Source organism: Pieris brassicae, chromosome 2 (genome assembly GCF_905147105.1).
Source record: "Pieris brassicae chromosome 2, ilPieBrab1.1, whole genome shotgun sequence".
In the NCBI taxonomy this organism is placed as follows: domain Eukaryota; kingdom Metazoa; phylum Arthropoda; class Insecta; order Lepidoptera; family Pieridae; genus Pieris; species Pieris brassicae.
Window position 1 is genome coordinate 7,744,786 of NC_059666.1, and position 18,543 is coordinate 7,763,328.

Genomic DNA, 18,543 nt, shown 5'->3' on the forward strand with positions numbered 1-18,543 from the left:
AGCAGGCGGTGAGGCCAAAGTGTGATAAGGTTGCGTGTGGGGCGGCCGGAGTGGAGGCCGGCACTAGCGTTGTGTGATGCAGGTGGCGGCGGCGCCGAGCCCCGCGCCCGACGCCCTTCCACCGCCGCGCGCCGCCCCGCCCGCCCCGCTCGCCACGCTCTCCTCGCGCCGCAAGGCATCACGCGCCCATCCCGCAGTGAGTACACGCCCCACACACGCACATCACACACAACACACAGGACGAGATAAGCCGTCAATAAAATACTTGGCTAATTAACACAATCACAATCGTCGCATTTACGTGAATTCTTATAAAGTTACCAGCAAATAAGTTGCCTAGAGAGGGGTTTATTGCGCAGTTGGCGCACTGCGAACTTTCCTCAAAATCGGAAAAAAAAAACTTCATAAACCACTAGTTAAAAAGTGATACACGGTTGTGATTGATGTTAGGTTACTCCTATAACCTTCACTTGTAGTACGGCACGAACGATACGCAATGCTTTCGCTATAGCATCAACAGATACTCTTCTTACGGCCTGGAACAGTACAGTACGCTTACAAGGGTTAAAAACGCTAATATTGTGATTCGGTCGTGTCGTAACAAGGACTCTCATTTCATCTCGCGGGTCTGGAGCGTTTTCATAAGTACGTAAGGTTCTTCATTTATCGTTAGACGATTTATCGTTACTTACAACACAAGATGCACCTAATTTGTACAATAAGGTAAGTGCGAACTACATACACATAATGCGATGCCCATATATGCATGACGTATGCCACTTAATATATTTACATATCGCATTTTATGCATGACCGAGTATACTTTATAAATTGCATGTTTTGTGTTATTGGTATAATAAAAATCATAATAATATACGATTGTAATTATCCAGTACCATTGAGAATGATAACGACTATCATCTGTCTAAACTCACTGATAGCATTCTTCGTTATCACTGTAATCTTTTTGGATATTGGCACTTTGCGGCATCTAAAGTAATTTTATGTTAATCTTAATGGCTCGTTGTTGCTTCTTTTCAAACAAATGTTTTTTTTGTAAATTAATAATAAATTTTCGATCATAAAATAATAATTTAACATAAATAACAGATTTGGTTGAACCAGAGGCATATGAACGTTAAAGGGATTCATGGATGAACATAATAACATCTACCTCATCTCGGTACATTTAACTCGCTTAAATGTCATTTCATTATAATGCATTTAATTATATTAATTTGTTTTGAGTCCAAATGTAAAACCATTTTCAAGATCGTCGAGTAGGTCTCTTTTGCTTTCAAGGAATTTGGTTAACAAATATTCCATCGGTTTTAATGATATAAATCATCACTTCATCATGTTCGCCCATGTCAGTGTAAAGTTCCTCGTCGTAACATCACATAAATACTATGTAATGATAGTAAACATATAATCTTCATAATTTTTATTATATTGTAGAGTAAATAACTGCAGTGGTGGTAATGGTCGCGGGACGTGTTCGCCGGCAAGTTGCGGTGGGGCTTCGCCTGCTGCGCCCGGCTCGGCGCCTTCTCCCCATCACACCACCTTACCTTCGCATCAGGTATAACAATTAATACTCAAGAAGCTAATCAGTTTATAAAAGTGTTATATTTTAAATTAATTATCGTAAAATTACCAATAATTAAATATTCTTCATTTGAATATTTACCTAAATTGTAAAAGGTAGGTATCAGTATATTTGATATTTTTTATTTAGCAAAAACGTGGAATTGAATTAATATATATCGGGTATTTCAGGGTCCAAACGTACCCACGACGCTGCATACGCCAGCTCCAACGCCCGACCCACTGGCTCCACCCACTCCCGCTCCGCCTTCACATCATAATCATAAGCTGTTTACTCAGGTACACGTCCATAGCCAAGGCATTACATAAACCTATATAAAAGTATTATTATTTTAATTATGTATACAAGGCTAACGTAAAATATAATCGACAATGTTGTGGTGAAGATAAGTTTTTTTAAAATCCACACTTCAAAGCATTGTACTGTAATTTAACTAAAAAAAACACAAACAAAACAAAGTGGTTAGAGTATATTGCAAACAAAGATAAAATACAAATAAATAGTTATTTTTCTACGCTGTTATATAAACGAATTACTTTAAGTTACGCCTACTAATTATATAACGCCTATTTTTAGGGCGACTCACCACCGGCGGGCAGCACGTTAAGTACAACGGGCGGGCAGTCGCCCAGTGCGGCGGGGGCGGGGGCGGGCACTGGGACAGCCCCGGTGCCCTTGCCGCGGCGACCGCTCCTACCCGCTGCTGAAAAGCGGCTAGACCCGCTAGAGGATGAACACTCGCTGCATATGCTCTACGATTATACCACCGTTCACGCCTGGTTAGTCATTTAATTAGTAAATACAAAGCATGCATAATCCTTAAGCAGAATTCGTACAAAATACTGTCCCAAAGACAAATATTTGTCTTGTCTATGCTAAGTTCGATCCCCGGCTGTGCACCAATGGATTTTATTTCTGTGTGCTCATTTAACACTCGCTCAAACGGTGAAGGAAAACATCGTGAGGAAACCGGCTTGCCGTAGATCCAAAAAGTCGACGGCATGCGTCAGGCACAGAAAGCTGATCACCTTTTTGCCACATTAACAAATGATCATGAAACAGATACATAGCTCTGTAGTAAACATATAGTCTTTTTTCTATTACAAAATCGTATTTTAGTTGTAAAAGTAACCTTTTATAATTCATTTCTCAAAGCGAGAATCACGTTCACATTGAAATAGGAGTAAGTCAATGGGAATTACAATCTCGCAAAAGTATTGTCCAAAATGCGCATCAACATTGTGTAAGCTTACAATGTATGTGTTCAATGTTTGGTTACAAATATTCCCCCTTTGTAGCTTACTAAAATCCTATTGTAAACCTAGCTATGTTGACTGTGGAGATGGTGTTTCTGTTGGAAGTACTTGCACAAAGCATTGCAGAAAGCTATAAATATATTTGTGTAAACCTTCAAATTGTAAAATTATTTTTTAATGTTTTCTCAAGATCGATTCCTTATCTATATTAAATCACAAAGGCTGGAGCACCCAGTGAAGCGGTTCAAAAGTGACGAGAACAAGTTCCGCGAGGAGTTGGTGCTGGGTACGACCGGCGTTGATTTGTACGCGGGACAAGAGTACACACGCCCACCGGACTACATACACAGAGTTGATATCAAACAGGAGAAAGTCGAACAGGTATTTTATTTTTGTTCATTTTAAGCCAACGTGTCATTAGTACTCGTTTTTCATAAATATAGTCCTCCAATATCTTTTTCGTGACCTTGCTCATAAATATACTAAATAATATTTATTAGTTTATGAATTATTTAGATTTTATATTGTCTAATCATGTAGATTGTTATCTTCACCTATTCTACTCATAATTTTTAGAAGAATAATTCTTAAATTTTAGTGTTTATTTAGGGCCACTCAAGTTAAATATTTTTTTATAAAATAGGGGGCAAACGGGCAGGAGGCTCACCTGATGTTAAGTGATGCCGCCGCCTATGGACAATCTCAATGCCAGAAAATTTAATAGACAATATTTATAATTAACTAAACTTTGAAAGTGTAATAGAATAATTTTATGATATTTTTTTCAGGAGGATGTAAAGGACTACAAAAACCTATTTAGATTGGACGGTCTGTGTCCGACGTACAAAGATTTGGAACAGATTTTTGACAACTCCGACGACGCCGCTAGCGGCGATGAGACGGTAAGACTTGTGAGTGTTCCTTTCGTTTACTATGTCCTATACTGTCCATAGTTTGTATGTTATGTGCTTTCTGCTTTGTTTCAAATATATCGTTTCAGATACATAAGTCATATAATATATATATTATTAGAAATTAACTTTTCATGCTATATAAATTTTCTTCTTGCTTTATTGATACATATTTTATTATAATCAAATAATTTAACTTCCGCGGAAAAACTGATACAGTTTGCTTTTTGCTTAGTTCTATGTTCCCCTAATCAGTTAAAACCTATATTAATGTTGCAATAATTGTCAGTTACAAGTGCAAACGCCACCGGACTCGAATAAGTCATCAGAAGTGCGCTGCGTACGTGCAGAAGAGCTAAGTAAGATGTTCCCGACGCCGCCCAGTATGGAGGCGCACGCGCAGTCCTCACCCGGTTTTTGTGCTGACGAGACCATAACTGCCGGAACACTCACACGTCATGGAAGTCCGCCTAGAGACCCGATCGAAGTATGTATTCTTCTTTTAACATTATTGCATTAGAAATATGCAAGCAATACACTAACAATATGTTAGCTGAAAATTAATGAAACATATCTGTAGAAACCTGTATTAAGGTGGGTTTTAAAATAAATTCTTATTGAATGTATAAATTAATTTTTCCCAGGATTGGTCGTATGTATTCAAGCCAGCAACCGTATACAAGTACGTGGGGTCATCGAAATACGCCCCCTTGACTACGTTACCCAGTCAGCTGTTACCGCCCGTGGTATTGCCGCCTCACGCCGTGTATCGCCCGCGATGGCAGCACGACTCTAACACGACAGAACATGATGCGTCGCATGCGCATGCAACGACGGAAGCAGGTATATTTTTTAAAGTTCAAAAAGTATTTAAGTGTTTGTTCGATATTATAGATAATGGACGCGTAAGTTCTGTGATAGACATTTTTATAATAAATGATTAAACTAAATAACTGAACAAACATAAACCTTGTTTTAAACAATCTTCGTTGAAATTATAGTAATTACCATACAATTTCAGGCGCAACAACTACAAGCAACACCACAACCACCACCGGTGGGGTTAAGCGAGCTCTATCGACGACGTCAAGTACGGGACGGCCTCGGGCCCTCGCCTCCCCTCGCCGAGCTGCACCCCCACCGCCCTCCCCCGCCTCACCTCGCACCCCTGCACCCGCCTGTCCCTTACTTCTGAACGTACTTCTCGCGGACACGGTGCTCAATGTCTTCAGAGATCACAACTTTGACAGTTGCACACTGTGCGTCTGCAACGCTAGTGAACGGGTGAGTTTTATATAACAAAGCCATAAGGCAATATAATAAGTAAAATGTCTTGAATAAAACTTGTTGTGCTTAAGATATAGAGAGTAATAAAATTTTTGTTTTAATTGATAGACGTCATGTTCAACGTCTATTTGATATTTAAAGTTGTAATTAAATTTAAGTTTTACACTAATCTAACGGAATTGACAATGTAATATTTCTTGCTTTAATTACACATATTGAATTTCTGTAATGTTTATAAATTATACAGAGCGTGGGAAACATTCGAGGCGCGGATGCATCTACTTATTTGAGTGGCGTGGAATGGGGAGGCGCAGACGAAGAGCAAACTCGATGTTCGTGTGGTTTTAGCGCTGTCGTTAATAGACGACTCGCACACCGCGCTGGACTCTTTTACGAGGTACGTTATTTTATAACAATTTAAGTAAATACAGTCAATATACAAACTCATAAAACCAGGTGATCAATACTTAATTATTCTTACGGGTGTAAGACAGCTGTGAAAAACAAAAAAACAATATAACGTGTATTGTGAGTCTTTTCTTCCGTCCTATGCTTTTAATTTTACAACAGGTTAATTTAAAATTAGAAGTACATATTTTAGTTTTTTTTATTTTCGTTCGTAAATGTACATTGTATAACCTATATTAATAAATGGTATTTAGATTATTTTTTTAATTTAAAATATGCTTATTTTTATGCATTTAAAACACAATTTGCTAAAAAAAATTGTATTACGTTTTTACCGCTCAGATAATACCTTATATTTAATTCCATAAATATCACTAATTACTAATAATATAATGTATGTGCACAGGACGAATTGGAGATAACTGGCGTAGCGGAAGAGCCGCGGCGTCGCGGCGCGGGTGACGCGTTAGGCGAAGTGGCTAGCGTGGTGGTGGCGCTGTGCGCTGCACCAGCTGCCTCCGCCGCCTCTGCGCTGTCTCGCGCCGCGAGGAGGGCTGCCGCGGCCCTTGCCCCGACCCACACCGACACGCGGCTCAACCTGCTCGAGTACGTATAACCCGTCCCATACGCAACGGTCAAACTTATTGATTTCAATCTATTTGTTAGATGGATATTGGTTACAAATTGCGTTAGACTCAAATGTAGGGTAACTTACATAAAGTTCGCCCAAAATTTATGGGGCAAACGCTAAAACAAAAAAAACACTAGATTTTCATTTTGCTTGTTATTATTTGTACGTTATTTTGTATTGAAAATTTAGGTCAGCTAATAATATGCGCGAATGTAACAGATACTCAGATGGCGGTGCGGCAGCAATGTGTGCGCTACGTGCGGCAGCTGGCGGCGCTTTGTCCATTACGGCCACTAAGAACAAGAATGGAATCACGATGGGGGCGGTGCATCGATGGCCCTTCATTGGTGCGCGTGCGCCGCGATCTTCAAGGGATGTTGTAAGGTATTAAACTTTGGAATGTATAAATAAAAGTACTTATTTATTTGTGTATTTATACACTCGGATTAGTATTATTTTTTAAGTTTATAAACTTTAACGATAATACACTATATCTTATCACATTCGCTTTACAGTGACACAGATAAATTATATTTACAGATTAATGCGCCGCCTCCGACCATTACTGCAAGACGCGATACAGAAGCGTTGCGCGGGCGCTCGTATGTGGGACGGGGTGACTGGGCCGCTCACGTGGCGACAGTTCCACCTTTTAGCTGGCCGAGGCAACGAAGATCGCTGCGAGCCACAACCGGTCCCTCCGCTGCTTGTAGGCCACGATCGGGACTGGGTTTCTCTATCTCCTTACGCGCTTCGGCATTGGGAGCGGTTGGCCCTAGAACCTTATTCGTATAGCCGGGATATTGCGTACGTTGTACTCGCTGCAGACGGTGACGCACTCACTGAGCCGGTGCGGACGTTCTTTAGAGAGCTCTCGGCGGCCTATGAAGCGGCGAAGCTGGGAAGGCATCAACCGATATCCAGGATAGCGAGGGACGGTATTGTGAGGACTGCGCCAGCTGAAATTGATAGGTATAGTTCACTTTTATAATATTTAAGCTAAAGTTTTACAAATTACGACGAAGAAGTAAGTCGTAATGGAGAAGTGAGAAACAACGTATTTTATATATCATTAAATATTCCAGGGATACAAATTGCGAGGAATGGACGGGCGAGTTACCACCGGGGCGTTTGGGAGAATACGTGCGCGCGTACGCAGAGACCTTGCGGGCGAACCTAGTACCGCAACTAGCCGCTTTAAACGTCGATAAGACGTTGTTCGAATGTGAGTCACATCTTAATGTTATTTTTATGCCATTTTTGTAAGTCATAATTATTGAAATTTAAATGCAATGTATGTACATAAAAGCAATTTGACAAGCCTACTAAAATTTATGTTATATGCGACCACTAATTCATACAATTTCAAATAAATAATTATTTTTAATTTGCTTCATAAATTTCAGCACCAAATAGCACAGGAGCAATGCGACCGCCAGCTGCGCCTGACAGACCGGATACTCCGGGTGGGGCGAGTGGAACAGAGCCTGAAATAGATAGCGGAACGGGCGGATTGGGCACGGCGAGCAGCGCCTGGGAAGAAGAAGAGGGCGGTCCCCCCGCCCTCGTGCTCTATGTTGTGGAGCCACCTGCAGCACATGCGCATCGCACACGAGCGTTGCACGCCCTGTTACGACTTGTTGCGCAGGCGCACCATCATCTTCATCACCACAATCCCCTTATCAAGGTATGTAATAAAAAGTAGGCACTTTAAAAGTTCTACGTGTTGATCTAAATGTAGACATTTACGGTCCTCTTGTCGATTCTATGTATATGCTATATCTGAAATGTGTTTTTACAGATCATATCCCTGGAGGGTGTATGCGAGACGTGGTGTGGGGCGGGCGGTGGTGGAGCTGCGAGTGAGCCGGGTCTCGTAGCAGAACTTCGCGCACTCGCCTTTAGCGTGTTCGCGAGCGCACGCCGCAACCTAGCGCACACGCCCACCGGGAAATCGCTCACGGGCTTCGGCACTGCTGCGGATGCTAATCTCTTCGTTTCTAATAAAGACGTGAGTACAACAGTAACGGCTATTGGTTACAAAGACTTACAATTGACTACGTAATTTACTTTTGTTTCACAGGATTGCTGTTTCTTTATCATATGTCTTTATCATATATCATTGAAAATCTTTATAAATTAGATCAGATTCTATATATATTTATTGTTTTATAGCCTATTCATTCGGATATTTTACATTTAAACGCATTGATATTTGTAACTCCTTTTACGTATCTGTGTGTCCTATTTTGGCAAAGGCCTCCAAATCCCGCCATTCCTCTGCACTATGTGACACTCTATGCCTTGTACTACCGGCTGTTTGCCCAATATGGTCTATCCACCTTCTAATTTTTTACGTATAAATAATGATGTTATACAAATACAATGTTTTTTTTTTAAATAGGCAATAAAACGTTGCGTTTCAGGAGAAAAATCGCGCGCCGTACCGTCTCTTTTCACCGGCGTGGGTGCTGGCTCCACCTCGCGCACCAAAAGAAGTGGCAGAGACATGGGGACAGGCGGGCGAACATGGCGCCGTACTTTACGTGGCCTACTGCCTCTCCCACGACCAGCGCTGGTTGCTCGCTTCTGCCACTGATGCACGCGGGGAGCTACTCGACACCGCCGCTATTAATATCTATGTACCTGCCAGGTAAAGCAGTAACTATAAATTAGTAAATTTTTCGCAGCAGTAATAATTATTTTAATGGCAATTAAAATGTGTGTTTGTGATACAAATACAAGCCATACATATGTACTGTTGATGTAATATATAGAAGAAAACTTTATTAAAATAAATTTGTATTTAGATCGCGCCGAAAACGCGGTGGTCCTGCACGAAGGCATGGGCTGACGAAGCTGATGGATTTCGCGTTGGGCGTAATGTCACAGGCCGCTCAACCTTGGAGGCTGGTAGTGGGACGAGTAGGGCGGATAGGGCATGGCGAGCTCAAAGGTTCGTACTTAATTGTAATATACTCGGTGTAGTAGTACTAAGTGTTCTGTTGCTTTTATGTATCTACTATTCATAAAAAATCAAACGAATTCGAACCAATGTGAATATTAATATGATATAGACAATATTTATAGACAACAATGTTAAAATTATATCACTTGTGTTGTAGGTTGGAGTTGGCTGCTGTCCAGGCCAAATCTGTCTCGCCTGTCAACCACGCTGCGCGAGATGTGCGGCAGCTGCTCGCTCCTGTATCCCACGGGGGCACCCTGCATCCTTTCTGCCTGTCTTGTGTCTACCGAGCCCGATCCCTGTCTGCGACTCATGGCCGACCGCTTCACACCCGACGAGCGCTTTTCGAAGGCTTCCATTCAATCCCACCTGCACACGCCACGCGACGTCACCGCCACGCACATTCTCGTCTTCCCCACGTCGGCCACCACGCAGTCCAACCAAATGCCCTACGAACAGCCCGCCGCCAACGGCGAGGAAAACGACATGCTGCTCATCGGACTAGAGATGGTCGACGAGGACATCGGCGAGGATCAGATGACTGACCTACTCATCACCGACATGTTCCAATGCTGGCAGGGCGGGGGCTCCCCGCGTCGAGACGATGAGCCCGGTAGCCGCGAGGGAAGCCCGCCCGGTGGGCCGGCTACCGCAGCCGTCGGAGCTTACGCCCGCGACCACGAGCCGCAACCCGAGCAAGTCGGCACGGTGCTCCAACAGCCGCTGGCGCTGGGCTACCTGGTGTCGACGGCTCCGCTCGGTTCCATGCCCGCTTGGTGGTGGGCAGGCTGCGCACACCTGCGCGACGCTTGCCCCGCCTTCCTCAAGAACGCGCTGCACCTACAGTGCAGCCTTTTGCCTAACGATGACTACGCCTTCACTCAGCGCCGCGATCACAATGCGCATCCTCTCGATTCTACCACCACCACTGATGTACTCAGGTACCTGGCTCGTTTATCTATATCTAACAAATTATTATAAGCGTAATATTATGCAGTACAATACTAAGTTATGGTGTATAAATTTATCTTTTTCTGCAAAAACTCTTATAGAAAACTTTTATTATTTGCAGATACGTATTAGAGGGATACAACGCCTTGTCGTGGCTAGCACTGGACGGCACCACTCACGACCGGATGTCCTGTCTACCACTGCACGTGCAGGTCCTTATGCAGCTTTATCACACCGCAGCCGCTCTCGGCTGAAGATAAAATAGAGACCGCGTGTGCCACCTAACCCACGCAACTCGGGACTTCAATGACTATAGCGGACATTCACTGCCAGTGATCGACTCTTCAATGTACAATTTGTAAGACGCCGATCTTTAAGATATAGGCAAAACTTTACGAACTTAAGAAGTCGTATTAAACCAGAATTAGAGAATGATGCGAATAGCATATAACAGATGTCATTTTAAAAACTGATCAATTCTAAGCGATTTATATTATTGAAAAACTTCAACAACAGTAAACATTAGCTCTTAATTCAATTATAGCTTTAAATGCTTGTCTTTTATGAGCACAAAACAAATTAAAACATCCAAGGTTCTTGCAGGCTGGTGTATTTAATAGCTAGCTCTGTATTATATTTTAGCGTTAAAACTAAAGAATTTTGTAAAGAAACAAATCCAAAAAGCTTATTCCTCATTTGTCTTCAATTATTTTATGTATTGTGCCAATTTTACTTCTAAAATATTACCAAAATAGATTTTTTTATTTCGTGTTAAATATGGTGTAAGTATTGTATTATAAAAGAGATTAAGCTCGGTTTAACCAAATACAACACAAACGACTAGAGAATATATCTTAATATAAGCCATGTTCTAGAATGTTCTAGTAAATAATCTCGAAGGTCCAATTTGCTAATTAACACCTGCGTCGTGTTAGTCGTAAGGGCATTTTATACGTGCGATAATAATTACTCTTCCATTTATGTCTTTCTGTTATATTCTTCCATATTGATTCCGTTCAACAGTTTCCGAAAAGTACCTCATTTTCATCAATTCAACATTTATTCCTTTGAATATTGTTAGTAATATTTCTAAGTATATTTGATTCATATAATATATCCATAGTCGAGTGCTTAATTTACTATAAAGTACACTTAGGTCCGTATCCCAAAACGAGAATCAAACTTAAATCTAATATTAAGATCTGTCATATCGGAGTTGACACATTACTCGAGACTAGATTTTAACTTGAAATATGGTTTGAATTATGGAATTTTAGTATCATGTCACAATAGATATAGACGTTTTCGTGTTTCCCTCCCGTCTTCTCATTAGTTTAATTATAACTCCACAAACTCTAGAAATTGTAAATGTGTTGTTGTATTGTACTGTATATATTTGCAATGTTTTATTTATCAAACCGGTATCAATTACCAAAGTTAGATATTTCTTTTAAGAAGTTTTTAGATATTTTTAAACATTTTTAGAGATTGCATCACAGGGTTATTTTTATCAATTAAAATCAAAATTATGTTATATTCTTTCCAAATATGTAAAACAATATTTATTTGGTTATTTTATGTTCAAATGATGAAATTCGTAGATATAGTGACCGTTTTAGGTCAAATCAGTTTATAAATTGGGAGCAAATGGCAATTTTCAAAAGTGTTATGACAAGATTTTTACTAGGAAAATTTTTGCTACATTATATAATATAATATAACCAACTGCCAAGCGTGAGCGAACTCAGGTGGATGGAACCTTTTAACCACCGTCAACACTGTTTTCTTATGTACATGTACCTCTTGGGTTTTAAGTAATTAGGAACACCAATAGTTAGATTTACAATAGATAATACATGAGTTAGGGTCACATTTGAATTAGCATTTGTATATTTAGAAATCGTTTTATATAAAATATTTAAATGTAATTATGATGAGAAAATGTTGGTTCGTCGAATCTCGGGCAGTTTGGTAGTTATATGAAATTTTCTATTTTAATATATTTAATGTTAAAGTCAATATTGTAGAGGTGTGAAGTTGTTATACATGTATAAGTTGAGAGTGATGTGGATAACGCTTTTTAAAAAATGTTTCGGTCCTTTAGAATGAAATCATTTATAATCATATAATTTATTGAAGACAAAATAAAATCAATTTTTATTTAAGCATGACACTTTCTTTATCTAATCGATTACGAAAAGTTTTAATAGTTTCACTAGCGGCGATACTGATATTAGACAAATTGTACAGTCTTTGCATGGGACGACGGCTGTGTGTCGTTTTTACATAATTTATTATCTGTAGTGTCGTCTCAATCGCGACTTAATTGAATTATGCCTAGTTGAATATGTATGAAATGTTTTAAATGTGTTACAGCATTTGAGAATATTTTATGATGTTGTATATAGTTTATATTTTGTTTTGTAAAAGGACATTCTGTAAATATGCGACGTAACGATGTACCGTTAATTATTTGCCCACTTTGCCATTGTGTAATGGAGCACATTTTAAAGAAACCACTCGGAATATTTTGTACAGTTGTTAAGCGAGATTTGTAGTTGAATGAATTATTTTTAAGATTTCGTTTTTGACCTTTTTTGTTATTGTGAATTGTCAATTTTTTTAGGGAATTGGGATTATACTGTAAATAGACCTCACCATATTAGGTTTAAGATCAAATCCAATGATTGATGTGGAAATCAAATTTTCTAAATGGAGCAATCATTAGGATTCGTAAACAAAATGTTAGTATAATACTTGATATTAATATAACTTTATAAATAACTGAAAATAGGTAATAATAATTATGAATAAAATATTACATATTTAAAATATCTTTTTTTTATATGGGAACCCATTTTTCTTCCCAAATAAGGAGCAAAAACTGTAGGAATCATTTGGAACCCATAATCAAAACAGGTGTTAAATATATCTTCTTTTTATTCTAAAAAATCTACCTTCTGTTTTGTAGAAACTTCAAGGAGTTTAACAAAGAATTAACATGATATATAAGTATTAAATGAAATCACTTGCTATAGCAATGCCATCGTTCTGGAGAAATGTCTGTTGCATTATGTTATCTATTTAACCAATAGTTAAAATATAGGCATAAGGTGTTAAGTCAGAACGTTAAAACATTTAACTAATACACTCACGATGTACCACCTTTAAAACAAGTGTCCCCTATTGTAAATATTCATACTCCAGATAAGGACTAGAGAAGGGATTTAATTATAAGGTTTCGCTTTAAATTATAATCTCTCTCTCTCGGTTCGGTTTTTTGACCTTTTCCCGAGATCTTGAGTAGTTTTTCTAATAAACCTCAAATATATATATATATATATATATATATATATATATATTACGTATAGCTAGAAACCACTAAACTTATTGAGAGTGGCGGATTTACTAGCAGGCTGAGTAGGCTGGAGTCTAGGGCGGCAAATTTTTGCTACCTTATAAAATTCTAAAAGATTTCTGCATGACGTTTTCTAAAGTTTTAAAGATAGAAGTCTGCAACAAATATGGCGATGACATTCCTCTCTCACTTGTCACTGTATATTCTTAGTAGCAAACTTTCATATTCTAGAGTAAAACAGCTAGTTCGCCGCCCAGTAATCGACCTCTGCCCTCTCAGCTTATTGAACGAAACGAACTGGATAGTTTGTGTATCATTTTGTCCTACAAATCTTACCCCAAAATTATTTAACGTGTAAATTGTTGGTTTAATTAGGACATGACAATATCACCATTATATATTATGTTATGTTGCTATGTTCATATTTATTTAATTCAGTCGAATTGAATCCAGTGGTAGCGGGTAATTATAGGGCAAATGAGTCATAACAGGTAATTGATCCCAAATTTGTATTGGGTTAGATATATTTTTAAGCAAATTCCCAGAAATGTCATATTTAGGAGATTATTATGAGGTATATTATTATTAATAACAGTGACGTTTATATGTATCATCTGTGGATAAGGGTTGCAAATGTCAATATATATATATATATATAGTTCTTTCTTTAAGGCAATACTTTAACTGTCAATTGTAAAATGAAATTTTATTTGTTTTGCTTTCAATAATACAAGAATAGTTATTCCTACGAATTGAAATACGAAGAAAATATAATTATTAATTACATAAGTACGTAGTTTGTTTGAAATTTGCAATTATTATCTAGCGCTGCAAGTACTTCAAGAGTAATGCAAATATTGTATTAATTTATCGTATTTAATGTTAAAATTTAACTATGAAGATAAATGAGAAGAATTTGTGTGCTTTCGCTTCGTCCGCTACACCAGTGGATCGAGAAGGATGGCTGGATCTTCGAGGAGAAGTAGGGAAAAACTATCAGCGACGTTGGTTTACTCTTAAGGGAAATCTTTTGTTCTACTTTGATAAGAAAGGAGATAAGGAACCTGTTGGCGTAATTATTTTAGAGGGTTGCACAATAGGTAAGTGATATCAAGCGAATTATTTGTAGTTTCTTGTTAATATTTGCATAATTACACAACTGTCGAAAATAAATACAGAGAAGTTGATTAGATTTTGTTTTTCAGAATTATTAACATTATATTAGGTTATTTATTACAGAATTAACAGAAGAGGAGTCTTATAGCTTCAAAATAGTATTCCCCTGTGAAGGTAGTAGGACTTACTTTCTATGTACCAACTCACAGGCGTCTATGGAGGCTTGGATGAAAGCTTTAGCGTGTGCAAGTTATGATTACATGAAACTTATGGTTTCAGAACTGCAGAGGCAGCTTGATGAAGCTCAGGGTTTGTAATACTTGTTTTTAATTATTTAATAATGTTGCCAATAAAACAAGTAATTATTGGTTTTAGATGTTCTCCTGCATTTTCTTAGATATATGCCTTCAGATTAAAACGAACATTAATATATAGCTTTAAAAATGTACAGCTGAAGACGCAGCAGAAGCAGCAGCACTAGTTACAATTACACCACCTGAAGGTGAAGAAGAACCTAAGGTACCTCCACGTGGCCAACGTCACAACCCATTTAATAAAATGGCAGACGGGGAACCAAAAACTGTGACAGGAAGTAGGCATCGTAAGTAATTGATGCTGAACATATTTTGCATACATTTTATAAGCCTTTTTGAGGCAATTTAAAATTTACAGAATTGTGCTGAAATATCTTGCTAGCCAATTTTAAAACCTTAGCTTGTGTGTTTTTCTTCTTCGAACTGTTTGCAAGTAACTTGTTGATTTGGAAATAATTGTAGGGATTACAACATGTAACATACACAAACCAACAAAGCCTAGATATATAGGATTATAATTTCAAATCAAGTTGGTGCATAGAAACAGACACAAAAGTGTGTCATTTTCATGACACACTTTTATGTGTCATGAAAGCCACCACCATAACAATTTAAATCATTATTATAATTTAAAGTATGTTTGTGAATTTCTTTTGGTAATTTCAGATAAAGAAAGTTTAAGACCTGAAGTGGTGCGTAGGAAGGTACCATTCCGTGACATTCATACCGCCTTTGGACGCAGTGTACTGGCTGATCGTAGTGAGTGGCGTGCCAAGTTAAGAGCTAGAGAAGAGCATGTTCCACCTTTAATTCAACTTTAAATTTGTACGGCTGGTGTATAAAATATTGTGGTCAGATTGTAAACTTTGTAAAAGAATAGATTCACTTTTTGATAAATAATTTCAGGTCAGTTGAATACTAATGAAAGCAATGCTGAATAAAATAATATTAAAAGTTACAATTTTCAGCAAACTCAATTGGAATTTTACAATGTGGTTGATTTTATGATCGGGTCATAACAGAGCTTTATGTTGGACCACATGGCAGATATGTTTGTAGATTAATTAAAGTAACAACATTGAACCTGATAATTATGTAAAGTTTAGAGAATCTTATTTCATAAATACTCTAAACATTGATCCTCCAAATGCTTTGCAAGGAACTTCATGGTGCAAATGAATTGTGGTATTTTTCTTCACTCTTTAATATTTTTAGTTTATCGACTGTGGAATTAAACCTTTTTTATCCTGCATATTATCATTTGGTCCTGAGTAAACATGCATAAAACAAATCTTTCTCTCATGTCTTGTGTGAAGAATGTTTCTAGTCACACCATTATGTGTATTTATTGGCCTATAGAAGTATTTTAAATTAAGATGGACTAGTACATATTTATTGACTTTTCTATTGATTATAAATAGTGTAAATTGATTAGAACTTTTAATATGAATATGTTATTGTACTTGCCTTAATAAGATAAATAAAATAAATGTTGTATTAAGTAGTTTATTTAAAAATCTTTGTTATATAAACCAACACTTTACAATCAGCTACGACAGTTTTAGGGAGATAACATTAATATTTTAGATTTCAGCGCAAAAATTGTTTAAATTCATTGTAAATATGTAAAATAAAATTATGAAAACTTTTTATTTAAGCAATCTTTGCGCCGACAAAAGCTTTTGGTTTGACGCAACTAGAAACAATTGAGCAATCCAACACATACATCCGTGCGTCTGTGTGTCTGTACACAACAAGGTGCTGGAAGACCTTTCGCGGTAACAACACGACTTACGCTGGCTGTTATAACAATAGTTATATTTATAATGAGGCCACATATGTAATTTTTGAAAATGTATAACAGCCGCTAAACTATACTTAACATTCCAAAACGAATATCCCCCAACTTCCGAATACATAAGTCTATTAATAAATCTACAAAAAAAAAAAAATAAACAAGGCTATTCTAAAGCGACACGGAGAAATTTCATGTCGAAAACTAAGTAAGTGTCATAAAACTCATAAATAAGAAAATATTTGGTAACAAACTCCTTAAGATAAGTGCTAAGGGATAGGGAAAGTTAGTATTTACAATGTTACAAGTTTACAAATCACTAACCAATACTAAAATATACTGAACACGCTACAAGTAACAAGATATACAACTGAATGGATATTGAAACACATCTTCACACTAAGTTTCAATATTCAGACATAATAAAATTAAAAAACAATATACAATGTGGTGGGTGGGAGTGTTCTGGCCACTTGATCCTTTTGGTCTTATACTATCGATGTAATAATCACTATTAGATATATGTAGTAATAACTTCTTAACCAAATACATTTTTTAATGAAAAGTATTAACCAAAAAGTGCGTCAAATTATAGAATTTAAATAGTTTTACATAAGTTTTAAGCAAAGTGGCCAGGTGCTAGCGTGGTGGGAGAGGCGTATCAGATAAATATTACAATAATGAATACTGTAATAATCTGTATAAAGATAAGCTACAGCTCGAATCGTTTCTTTCTCTCGGCGACCATACCCACGAGCAGGTTGCGACCGCTGTCAGAGCAACGCTGCTTAGATTTCAATTCTGAAATATAAAGGAAATTTTTAGTGTGACTGCGTTTTAAATCACGTATTTCTCGTTAAACTATTAGGTTTTTATTTCCATATAATTTGAGGGGTCTTTCCTTAAATTATTACTTTAGATATTACCATAATTTGTAACACATTTATTTTATTACTATTCGTCAGACCGAAGTGCGAAGTTAGTGTAAGTTAGTTGAATTTTTTATTAGGTTCAATCCTGGCAGTGCAGTTACCATGAGCGTTAACGCAAACATAAAATACACAATGAAGACACTATTATATACATATACATTATATATATATACTACAATTCAAAGTAACAATAAAGCCAGGTGGCTATACATTTGCATCTACAAAAATTTGTAGATGCAATTTTAATTCGACTTATTAAACAACTGATTTCCGCGGCCTTTTAACGTGAATGACAGTATAACATAAAAAAAATCGAAAACTACTTTAATTTTTACGACGTCAAGTCGACATGTTTATTTTAGTTCGTCCCTGATCATTGGATAGAATTACTGTACCTGAACGGGAGACAGCTGTAGATTCCTGGTGGTCTCTGTTTTGGCGAACTGGATCTTCGCAGGACGGTTCGGACGAGCCGCCTCCAGCAGAGGACTTGAACGAGTCGGCCTCGTCTACACATACATTTATTCTACAATTATTCTAGATACCTTTTTACATAAGTATTAACTTCTAGTTTTAGGTAATAGTTCCTCTAGTAGGAGTTAAACTCACGTTTCAAGTTAATTAGTTTGCAATAAAAATCAAATTAAAAGAAAATTGTGCTGTTAGTGGTCTACAAATACTCGGAAGATTTGTTAGTTAACCCACGACTAATTCATTAATATTATATAAAACTAAGTAAATTCATGCAATGAGTAGTTGGATGGAATAGTGTTACTAAACAATATGTTGAAAATTTAAACCAAGCCAAGCAATTCTTGGAAATAAAATCAGATATAAGTCTCGAACAAACTTACTAGTCAAAAAAACATTTGACAAGTGAGTGTTTGTTCGCGCTTAAACTTATGACCCTTGGGCCAATTAATTTATTAAATTAATCTTAAATTAATATTAAAGTAGATTTTAAGTTAGTTATTTTTACAGTCTAATTCTTCTTTCTACTTAATATG

The 18,543-nt window shown here is 37.4% G+C and overlaps 3 protein-coding genes across 6 annotated transcripts in view; 2 read left to right on the plus strand and 1 right to left on the minus strand.

The window, feature by feature from the left end:
• Nucleotides 1-12,809, plus strand: part of LOC123706569 (mediator of RNA polymerase II transcription subunit 13) — a 44,306-nt gene extending 31,497 nt beyond the window's left edge. Inside the window, exons 9-27 of one of the 2 annotated variants that reach the window (XM_045655846.1) lie at nucleotides 1,459-1,582; nucleotides 1,780-1,887; nucleotides 2,186-2,388; nucleotides 3,087-3,246; nucleotides 3,654-3,776; nucleotides 4,066-4,263; nucleotides 4,421-4,619; nucleotides 4,798-5,060; nucleotides 5,311-5,460; nucleotides 5,878-6,077; nucleotides 6,322-6,486; nucleotides 6,643-7,074; nucleotides 7,188-7,327; nucleotides 7,509-7,789; nucleotides 7,904-8,113; nucleotides 8,529-8,755; nucleotides 8,913-9,058; nucleotides 9,228-10,011; nucleotides 10,143-12,809. In XM_045655846.1, the coding sequence (XP_045511802.1) occupies nucleotides 1,459-1,582; nucleotides 1,780-1,887; nucleotides 2,186-2,388; nucleotides 3,087-3,246; nucleotides 3,654-3,776; nucleotides 4,066-4,263; nucleotides 4,421-4,619; nucleotides 4,798-5,060; nucleotides 5,311-5,460; nucleotides 5,878-6,077; nucleotides 6,322-6,486; nucleotides 6,643-7,074; nucleotides 7,188-7,327; nucleotides 7,509-7,789; nucleotides 7,904-8,113; nucleotides 8,529-8,755; nucleotides 8,913-9,058; nucleotides 9,228-10,011; nucleotides 10,143-10,275 (4,246 nt within the window). In that variant the 3' untranslated portion in view covers nucleotides 10,276-12,809. The remainder of the gene's footprint in view (nucleotides 1-1,458; nucleotides 1,583-1,779; nucleotides 1,888-2,185; nucleotides 2,389-3,086; nucleotides 3,247-3,653; nucleotides 3,777-4,065; nucleotides 4,264-4,420; nucleotides 4,620-4,797; nucleotides 5,061-5,310; nucleotides 5,461-5,877; nucleotides 6,078-6,321; nucleotides 6,487-6,642; nucleotides 7,075-7,187; nucleotides 7,328-7,508; nucleotides 7,790-7,903; nucleotides 8,114-8,528; nucleotides 8,756-8,912; nucleotides 9,059-9,227; nucleotides 10,012-10,142) is intronic. The other variant, XM_045655847.1, reaches the window with a different exon arrangement.
• A 1,254-nt stretch (nucleotides 12,810-14,063) lies between these two features.
• On the plus strand, nucleotides 14,064-16,318 carry LOC123720327 (sesquipedalian-1). The gene is made up of 4 exons (XM_045676887.1): nucleotides 14,064-14,479; nucleotides 14,619-14,804; nucleotides 14,947-15,096; nucleotides 15,476-16,318. Exons 1-4 carry the CDS (start codon nucleotides 14,275-14,277, stop codon nucleotides 15,628-15,630), a joined length of 696 nt encoding a protein of 231 aa, XP_045532843.1. The 5' UTR covers nucleotides 14,064-14,274; the 3' UTR covers nucleotides 15,631-16,318.
• Nucleotides 16,302-18,543, minus strand: part of LOC123720325 (protein outspread) — a 208,880-nt gene continuing 206,638 nt past the window's right edge. For all 3 annotated transcript variants that reach the window (XM_045676884.1, XM_045676885.1, XM_045676883.1), the window contains 2 exons: nucleotides 17,932-18,045; nucleotides 16,302-17,405 (listed from right to left, as the gene is read on the minus strand). In XM_045676884.1, coding sequence (XP_045532840.1) covers nucleotides 17,317-17,405; nucleotides 17,932-18,045 — 203 coding nt within the window. In that variant the 3' untranslated portion in view covers nucleotides 16,302-17,316. The remainder of the gene's footprint in view (nucleotides 17,406-17,931; nucleotides 18,046-18,543) is intronic.

Bases quoted from the DNA above. Each gene is read 5' to 3' on its own strand.
- LOC123720327 (XM_045676887.1), top strand. From the start codon at position 14,275: ATGAAGATAAATGAGAAGAATTTGTGTGCTTTCGCTTCGTCCGCTACA. The intron at 14,480-14,618 runs GTAAGTGATATC...TATTTATTACAG, and splicing joins TTTAGAGGGTTGCACAATAG to AATTAACAGAAGAGGAGTCT. The intron at 14,805-14,946 runs GTTTGTAATACT...AAAAATGTACAG, and splicing joins GCAGCTTGATGAAGCTCAGG to CTGAAGACGCAGCAGAAGCA.